The sequence below is a fragment of the Leptidea sinapis genome, chromosome 15 (assembly GCF_905404315.1).
Source record: "Leptidea sinapis chromosome 15, ilLepSina1.1, whole genome shotgun sequence".
In the NCBI taxonomy this organism is placed as follows: domain Eukaryota; kingdom Metazoa; phylum Arthropoda; class Insecta; order Lepidoptera; family Pieridae; genus Leptidea; species Leptidea sinapis.
This window is the reverse complement of record NC_066279.1, coordinates 404,055-414,276: the sequence shown is the minus strand read 5'-3', so window position 1 is coordinate 414,276 and position 10,222 is coordinate 404,055. Positions and strand designations below refer to the sequence as shown.

Below are 10,222 nucleotides of genomic sequence, written 5' to 3'. Positions count from 1 at the left end.
CCCCTCTCGGAACATCCGACCATGCATTGCCTGGTCAGGAGTGTAGTGGCTATCAAATTCAAATTCAAATTCAAATTCAAATATTTTTATTCAAAATTGGATTTAAAATCAATTATTGAACGTCAAAAACTACCACCCATTCAAAAGAGACTGCCTCAGACCTGAGAAGAATGGGCGCAAGAAACTCAGCGGGTTTTTTTTATATATAAAATATGGATTACAATGTGATATCGTACAATAAACATTTATAATTAAAGAGCCTGCGGGTCTTCGCTTTATTCCCAGTCCATGGTGTCATTAAGAAAATCGTTTATGCTATAATAACCTTTCCCACACAAACGTTTTTTAACAATTCTTTTAAATTTCGTAACACATTTGTTTTGTACATTTTCTGGGATCATGTAGTAGAAGCATATACATCGCTCAACAAAAGACTTACTAACTTGACCCAACCGAGTAGTAGGCATAACAAGTTTATGTTTGTTCCTCATGTTAACATTATGAATGTCACAGTTTCTAGAGAATTCCTCAATGTGCTTATGAACATACAGAACATTATCAAAACTGTATCGAGAAGCAACAGTCAAAATGTTTATTTCTTTAAATTTATCTCTTAATGATTCTGTAGGACCTAGGTTAGAAATCGCGCGAATAGCCCTCTTCTGCAGCACAAAGATGGTATTAATATCGGCCGCACTGCCCCATAACAATATACCATAGGACATAATACTATGAAAATAACTAAAGTATACTAATCTCGCCGTATCTATGTCAGTTAACCGTCTAATTTTCTTAACCGCATATGCTGCAGAACTTAGCCTATTCGCCAATCCTTCAATATGGGGGCCCCACCGCAATTTGGAATCAAGAGTAATGCCAAGAAATACAGCAGATTCCACTGGTTTTACCACCTCCATTCATTCCATTCAATAAAATATTCGCATCTACATTTTTGACATTTGGCGCGATGAATTTAATATATTTGGTTTTATGACTATTTAACAATAAGTTATTGGGGCTAAACCAGTACACGATGTCAGATAGAGCATTTTTTACTTCGTCATAAAAAACTTGGCTTCGTTTCACTTTGAATATAAGTGAAGTGTCATCCGCAAACAATACCACATTGTGTTTTTTATCCGACGCCAACGTCGCAGACCACCAGGGACCCGCCACGTTTGGCACTACAAGTCAGCAGATTGGGATAGAATGCGTTCCTTTTTTGCATCCTACCCTTGGGGCAAGGTTTGTTTCCCTTCGGATGATCCTAGTGCCTGCGCCGTTGCAGAAGCCGATGTGATACTGCAGGGCATGGATATTTTTATACCAAGCTCTGTAGTACCGATCGGTGGCAGATCACAGCCCTGGTTCGATGCATCACTTAAAGCAGCATCTGACTGCAAAAAACCAACGTTTCGAACTTGGGTTGCTGCGCTTCGATGTTCGATGCGTCAGTTAAAGCAGCATCTGACTGCAAAAAACCAACGTTTCGAACTTGGGTTATCGCCTCCAACTCGACTCTTGACAACTACGGAAAAACACCGCTGACCATCCCGTGGTGTCAGAGCTCTCTGAGGTACAGTTCAGACAGAAAACTGTTAGGCGAGCTCTATTATCGTTGGACGTCAGGAAGTCGAGCCCCTGAGTTGACGCCGGTGCTAACGCGTTTATTCCGGCACTCTTATTCTAAAGGCGTAGTCCCTGACTCATGGAAGTCAGCCCTTGTCCATCCGATCCAAAAAAAAGGAGATAGTTCAGATCCGGCAAACTACAGGCCTATTGCTATTACCTCCCTGCTCTCCAAATTCATGGAGAGCATAATTAGCCGTCAGCTCTTGGTATACCTAGAGGGTCACCAGTTGATCAACGACCGACAGTACGGCTTTCGCCATGGTCGGTCGGCAGGTCATCTACTGGTATACCTAACACATAGATGGGTGGCGGATATTGAAAGCAAGGGGGAAGGTCTCGCAGTTAGCCTGGATAAAGCGAAGGCCTTTGATCGTGTATGGCACAAGGTGCTCCTCTCAAAACTTCCATCGTTTTGGCTTCCCGACAGCTTCCTCAGTGGGCGAAGTATACAGGTAGTTGTCGACGGATATCGCTCAAACCCGAAGCCCGTGAACGCTGGAGTGCCCCAAGGCTGTGTGCTATCTCCCACGCTGTTTCTTCTGCATATCAATGATATGTTGGATACCTCCAACATTCATTGCTATGCAGACGACAGCACTGGTGATGCCGTATACACGGGCCATGCAGGTCTCTCTCGGGAATTCGTTGACCAGAGCCGAGAGAAACTTGTGTCTTCTATCGAGTCCTCTCTCGAGAAGGTCGCGGAATGGAATAAATTGAACCTTGTCCAATTTAACCCCCAGAAGACTCAAGTTTGCGCGTTTAACACTAAAACAAACCCTATTTGCCCTATCACCGCTCTTCGACAACACTTCCCTAAAGCCTCGCCTAGTGTCGGAATACTGGGGTCTCGAAATCTCGAGCGATTGCCAATTCCGTGGCCATCTGGAGGGCAAAGCCAAATTGGCTTTGAAGAAGCTGGGCGTCATCTATAGAGCATGGCAATACTCTAAGCCGACCCACATTCTAGCGCTGTACAAAGCGCAGGTCCGGCCACACATGGAGTATTGCTGTCATCGCTGGTCTGGCGCACCCCAGTATCAGCTCGACCCATTTGACTGCGTGCAACGTAGAGCAGCTCGAATTGTCGGGGACCCAGTGCTCTGTGAACGGCTGGACCACTTGGCGTTGCGTAGAGATGTCGCTTCATTGTGTGTCTTCAACCGCATTTATCAGGGGGAGTGTTCCGAAGAGCTGTTTAACCTGATTCCTGCCGTCGAATTCCACCTTCGCACGACACGCCACAAGTTAGGATATCATCCCCACCATCTGGATGTGTGGCGGTCCTCCACAGTGCGGTTTTCAAGGAGCTTTCTTCCACATACTACAAAGATGTGGAATGAGCTTCCTTATGCGGTGCTTCCGCGACGATACGACATGGGTACTTTCAAAAAAAGCGCATACTCCTTCCTTAAAGGCCGGCAACGCTCTTGTGATTCCTCTGGTGTTGCAAGAGATTGTGGGCGGCGGTGATCACTTTACACCAGGTGACCCGTACGCTCGTTTGTCCTCCTATTCCAAAAAAAAAAACGTGATTTCTCTAGTATAGCAAGAGATTGTGGACGATGTGTTTGCTCGTTTGTCCTCTTTCAAACGTTACTGTTAAAACGTTTCTGTGGTAAACATTACCATGAATGACTTTCTTAGTGGTACCAAACCTTGGGAGTGAAGCCACTGCCCTCAGGCTATTTAATTTATGTAGTGCAATGCTATTTAAAAAAAGGCCGATGAGTTTGTTAGTTATCTTTTTCCTGTTCTTTTCCTGAGAAGATAGGCATGTCTGAGGCAGACCATTTTAGACCTGTCTCTAAGCCCTGAGGTATATATTTTCGAGTGAATTTAAAGTCCTAATTTGACTAAAAATATTTGAATTTGATATTTGTGTCACTCATTTATGTGTTACTAAAAGGAAGCCTACGGTGTGTGCTAAAGGGGAACAGGAGTGTTCACAACACCAAGGTCAGATTTTCTTAGTCAATTCGAGCGGACTATACGCAACATACGGCCGTTTTCAATAACGTATCTATCCTCAGTTTAACTTACTAGAGGTAGACAAATAAATCCTTTTACGCTTACTTACATTTCAATATCCTATCGACATAATGCATTGGACTATAACCGTATTGGACATAACCATGTTTAGATAAGATCTTGTCATTAAACGGTGACAGCAATGCATCCGTATCTAGAGATACGTTATTGAAAACGGCAACGGTAGTCCAATGCTTATAAGTAAGCGTAAAAGGATAGATTTGTCTACCTCTAGTAAGTTAAACTAAGGATAGATAGGTTTTTGAATTCGGCTGATAGTCGATCAATCCGTTCTTCGTTCAATTCCCACAAAATAAAATCTTCAGTTCTCCTAAAGAAATTCAACTTCACAAATACATACATTACGGAGGTTTAATAATTAAAACACAGCATATTATATTTAGTGATATATTTTGTACAAATAACGGCGTATAATACATCGGACAAGTTCACATACAAAACTAACTCTACCAAGCTAATTAAGAAGTACCCGCTTTATGCCCGAGTTACATTGATGTTGAATAAGCATTTAAGAACTGTTACGGATAAGACTAGATACGTGGGCCTCTGAATAGTGGAGCATACATTGCATAGTACGACATTAAGATAATTTGCAACAAAAGAACCAAAGGCCAGGGTAAGCCCAAACGATTCTCTAGATTTCAATTTATTATGTCTAAAAAAATACTAGCACACTCTCAGTGAAGATATAATGTGTCATAAAAACCATCAGTTCATATCGACTATGCTAATGTCAAAATCTCGCTGCCTCCATTGCAAAAAACGCTTACGCACGCGCTTCATTCTTCTAGAAATCGATAAGTAAAAATTTATTGATGGGTGCAATAATTGCCGGATTAAGCAAGTGCGTGGCCCGTAGCTAATTGTTTTCAAAGGGATCTATATTGGAATTTGGAAAAATGTCGGTTACTGAGTGTCTGACGAGGATTAGTAGGTGTCTTAGTAGGAAAAGTTGTGACGTTTCTCGTTATAGTGACATCAAGTAAATTCAATATACTATATCTTATAAGTGTCACAAAAATACGTTTAGGCAGAGATCAGTAGGTTTAATATGCGGGGGCCCCTTTCCCGCGGGGCCCGTAACAATTGCTACTCTTGCTACGTGGTAAATCCGGCACTATGTGCAATACGCATCTGTTTTATATAACCCATGATTTACAGCTAAATAATAAATATTTTTGTAAGTATATCTTGACTGTATAAATAAATTCAAACCCATTTAGTTAGAATTTTGCTGCTGTAAATTTTCTCATGAGCCCAAACTCATATCAAATATCGGTGAATCGCTGCGTAAAGACAACGAAATGTTCCATACTTGCTATATTGGACGGTGGCTACATTAATAATATAAATCAAATGTAATATTACCTCACAATTTTAGGGACTAAGACCCAAGTTACAGGAATCAATTTATTTACGAGTAAAAGTAGAGTTCTTAGCTTTCTCATTTTTAAAATATTTAGTAAGGCTTTTAAGCTAGTGAATTAAATTAGAAAAGTTTCATTGCATTAAAAAATTTTTTTTTCACTTATTACAATAAAGTCTCAACGTTATATATTTGTGTTAAAAATTTACTTATTTCATCATTTCAATGTAACTCAGGCAAGAGATAGCATTACTGTGATTTATTGATTATTTTTTTATTTCATATGGCATTACTTCAATAACGCCTTCTATTTATCTACATAAATAAAACCATTTAAAACTATTGAAGTAATATGTATTACGTACTAGAGAAGCTACAGCGTACAAGCGAACAAATTAAAGGGCGCGACGTGATTACATCGGATCAAGCAATTTGACATTCACATTCATTCAACATTTTTAATCTATAATTAAATTAAAAAAAATGAGGAATAACACAAAGTGACATACAAATCGCGAGTGTAAGACGTAGCTTCACGTACACTAAAGTAATAAGCCTGGCCTGTTTTCATCGGTTTTCTAAGAGCAAGAGGCTCTATCTAGCCGGTAAAAGTATCTATGTTCATAAGATATTAGTTGCCAGTTTTCAACGAGATGACATGTCGTCACTAGTAACTATTTTTCTAACAAAATAAAAGAAAATTAAGTGTAGATATTTACAAATAAAGAGTTCAACGTAGTGGTGAAAAGCACTACTTTTTTTTTTAAGTGTTATTAAAACAACACTCAGACGCGTGTTATTGCTATAAACGCTTAACATAGACTAAATGAGTTGACTACAGCTAGCCGCAGCTTGTGTTACAAACTATCTAGGTGACTTCTTCTCTTCTTATCTTCTCTAGTGCGCAGAACATATTTCTTCAATATTTAAAACTCAATATACCTTAAATAATCTTTATGGTTTCTACAATATAGTATTAAACAAACGTACTAGATTTAATATTTGGTTATTTATTTGAATATATTTAATAAAATATCTGAATAACAACTCAGCGCCTGTTATTTTGGTCGTTTTTATTAAGGAATATCAATTAAATTTTGTGGGGATAGTATTAATTTTAAGGAATGGCAACATTAAACATAAAGCTTCTACCACACTTATGCAATTTAGGGGTTACCTTAGGGTTCATTTTACTTTTAAATGCTGCCAGTAATTATAATTATTATATTTTGATCTAATCAAGCTTACATGAGGAGCTGTATTTATCTTCACGTTTGCCAAACATTCAAATAATTTATTCAAATGGCCAGTTAATTTATCAAGGCATACGGGAAACATGCTTAGCCAACATGTTAAAATATTATTGCAAGAAAAAAAAACAATTGCTTAGATATGTATCTCCAGAACATTAAACCCTGTGGAGTTTTTTAATTGACAAAATCATTGGTGTTAATTAAGTAGATCCCAATAGGGGATATTTATCATATTATAAGCGGGAAATAGGTATAAATCGAGCTGTAATATTACAAAAACGCCTCATAAGCGACTGCGGCGTTAACTACAGTCTGTGCGCGGAAAGCTGATAAAAATTATGAAGCGCGGCATAGCGACTGTCGCTCAATAATCGAAATTGCTTTGTGGTACGAGGTGCCCTGCTGGTCTGTATCTAAGTGGGCTACTAAACGAGTTTAGACACTATAGTCAAGTAAATAAAGCTAAAAACAATTATTAAGTAAAATTCGTGTTGTTACAATTATTATAATTAAATAAAACTTCGTGTAAATAATTACTTTGCTTCTAATCTAGTTGCTCATGATTTTGAATTTTTTTTATTATTTGATGAGGAGTAGGTGTTGGATTTGTATTAGATCGTTATTGTATTTGGTATTACGAACGGATGTAACAAAACAAATTCAATTGAGCTATACATCTGATTCACATTATAAATTCAAGGCAAAGATTGAATGATATTTTATGTTCGATAATCATACATAATTTTTACGATAAGTTATGTATGCATGTAGCCAAGTACATTCTTTAAATATAATATCGTAGGATAAGCTGCTTTTTAAAATTTCATAGCAAGCGTGTGAGTAGTATTACCGATCTTGCGCGCACGCTCACACAAACGCATAAAAATGTTTTAAAGTTTGCAAAGAACACCGAATACAAATAACAGAGAATTATCAGTTTTGATTTAAAGTAAAAATAACGTTATTTTTAAGTATTGATGATTAATATGTTATGTTTTTAAATTGATAACCCTCACTTCTAGGATTAATACACAAGTAAAATTTGAAAAACAAAATATTATGAACTGATCAGTTGGTTAGAGCACTGGCACGGAACGCCGGAAGTCGTTTTTTATTTTATTTTCCAAATTTTATTTGTGTATTGATGATTATTTATGTTATGACATTATCTATGGATAATCTATATAAATAAATATTATTTAAGCTACACATTCATTCTCATTCAATTCAAAAATGTAATACAAATGCTATTTATCACTTTACTATTTATTACATTGTCTATAATTTGTTCACTAAGATTTATTAAATGCGTAAGGACATAATATAAAGTTCTGGAATACGACCTGACAGATTCACTAAGTATATAACAGCAAAACCCGAACTCGTAGTCTTCTGCACGGACCTTGAGCGGTGTCATCGAATACAGAGAATTAAAAAATAAGGTAACGACAAAAATTTACTATGACTATTCAGTAAAAGAAAATCGCGTGCAAATCACATTACAACTAGGTATTTAATACAAATATTTTCATATCTTCTACATAGTAAAGCACTTCGAAAAGTTATGATAGGGATGAAATAAAGTTAAGAATATACAAGAAATGCAATTTTTGTGTAATCTTGGAAGCTTCAAAGTACGAGTTATTTTATATAAGTAAAAGTACAAGCATTAATGGCAGCAATGTTTTCGTATCTATGGGGCAAAACAAAGCAATAGTTATAACATTCTAGAGACCACCAAAACCCTGATTCTACAATGTTATAAATAGCTTTTTAAAACGTTATCATAAAATAACATGTTTTAAAAATACGGTAATTGAAATAAAGGTAAAAATATGTACCATTAGTTTCCCTTGAAAACATATGAAATCTAGTTAATGTTTAATGGGGTAATTTGTAAATGTGCTCATTTACTCAAAAATATTACGATGTAAATGTTATTTCAAATTTCTGAGATATTAAGCATCTTATTTATACTGAAATACGAATTAAAAAAAAATAACAATTAACTTAATGAAAATTTATAAACATAATAAACTAGGTAATTTAAAACCAAATTAATATCCTCGTACTTGGAGTCCATGGAATGAAAAGTACTTATTCTAAATTGACTAGATGGGATCTGTAGTTGAAAGTAAAACACTTATTGCCTTCAATCGTTAATTGATATGTACTTACGGTGTTTTTGTACCACTTTTACGAGTTTCACGCTTAAAAAACCTGTCCATTTTTTTATAGGATTGAGAGATCAACAACGCGTACGAATCACCTGAAACCCAATGGTAAGTGATCACCGCCTTTAACATTCTCTTGTAACACCAGAGGAGTCACATGAGTGATGCAAATCTAAGGTCTGTACACACTTTTGAAGTTTCCTATGTATTCGTATGAACCAATGAAAAAAAAATAGATATGCATTAACGGAATAATCGGACAAAGAAAATTATCATGGTGGTCGTTTGTTACAAACTTATCCTGCTGATAAGGTTTTTCACAAAAAAAATTGAGAAATTTCAGTGTTTTATTTATTTTTTAGGTAGAAGATTATCTGCATAAAATTATATCATTTTTATTGATGAATTTATTATTAATTTACTGTATTTGCTATTCAACTCGTAACTATGGTATAAATTGCCTTTCTTAACATGGAACCCAAATTATCAAATTCCAATGAATCAATATACTGACAACATCAAGTGTTACTTCACTTTTTGTCGATAGTAAATCAAGACAACTTAGAGAAAACGCAAATTAAGGGAATAGTATAAAACACATTTAAATGAATACAAAAATTCATTTAAATGTAACATTACTCTTATGGCGCACATCTGCCTACGTTGTTCGTGATCGTGTGGGGTAATTTCGATAATGATAGGGGGATATCGAAATCACCGCTGAGTGATATCTGCGAAACGCATCCGGTTAAACCGCTTTTGTACTTCCCTCTTGTGTTTATTTCTATTGATGGAAGTCCACCTGAAAGGAATCAGAAAAATAACTTAAAAAAGATAATCTCAATAGATATTGGAATCGGCTTGGCTATTTCTACAATATCTAATGCCGCGAAAACTAAGAAGGACGATTTTACTTAGCTTTGGCGGAATAAGAATCTCGAAAGGTTACAAAATACAAAAACTTTTATTATACATTATATACGTATAATATTATACTTTTATGATTTTAATATCCTTCTTAGCGATCTGTTTCTTTTAAATAATAAGCTAATATGCAGCCAGTCTTTAAGGACGCGTTTACGAATCCGACAAAAATAAGATATTTTTGGTAGAGTTTGTGATGAAATGAAACTAAATCTAACAAAACTAAAAATTGCCACACATAGATTACTTCTTTATCTTCAAGTAGCGGGAAATTTTTGCTTTGAAATTTTGATATTTTATGTCGTAAAAACGATTATCCGTGTACCTCTTCACACAAAATTGATGAAATGGGGCTTCATTCAGGATCAGTTTTCTGCTACTACTTACATAATTTTGTCTCTTAAAAATTACGTAAGGAATGCAGATATAATATTTTCAAAAACACGGGAAATAAATTAATGAATATGTTATAAATAATCTCAGAAAAAAATATAAATGAATCGTCTAAAATTCATATATATTTCTGATGAGCATGAGCTTTAAAGTGTGGTATTAAGGGTTATTTTATTTTGTCAGTCCGTACGCATTGCACAGAAAGATCTATCGAAACAACGTCAGTCCGCGCTCGGCCGCCGTCGTGGATAGACACTGTGTTGGTTGTAAGCAGCAGCTCGTACTCGGAAAGATCGCTGTACGAACATGAATATTTTTTATAAGCTCTAACATACTGTCTTTGTTACTTTACATATTTTGTAAGCAGTCAGATATTCAAATAATTATGTTTCTGTATTTTTTTGAAGAATTACTGATTTTTAAGTTCA

At 35.9% G+C, this 10,222-nt stretch overlaps 1 protein-coding gene across 1 annotated transcript in view; it reads right to left on the bottom strand.

Annotated features, from left to right (window-relative positions):
- Positions 1 to 4,057: 4,057 nt before the first annotated feature.
- LOC126968371 (pikachurin-like) overlaps positions 4,058 to 10,222 on the bottom strand; it is a 168,858-nt gene continuing 162,693 nt past the window's right edge. Inside the window, exon 18 of the mRNA XM_050813359.1 lies at positions 4,058 to 9,279. Coding sequence (XP_050669316.1) covers positions 9,119 to 9,279 — 161 coding nt within the window. The 3' untranslated portion in view covers positions 4,058 to 9,118. The remainder of the gene's footprint in view (positions 9,280 to 10,222) is intronic.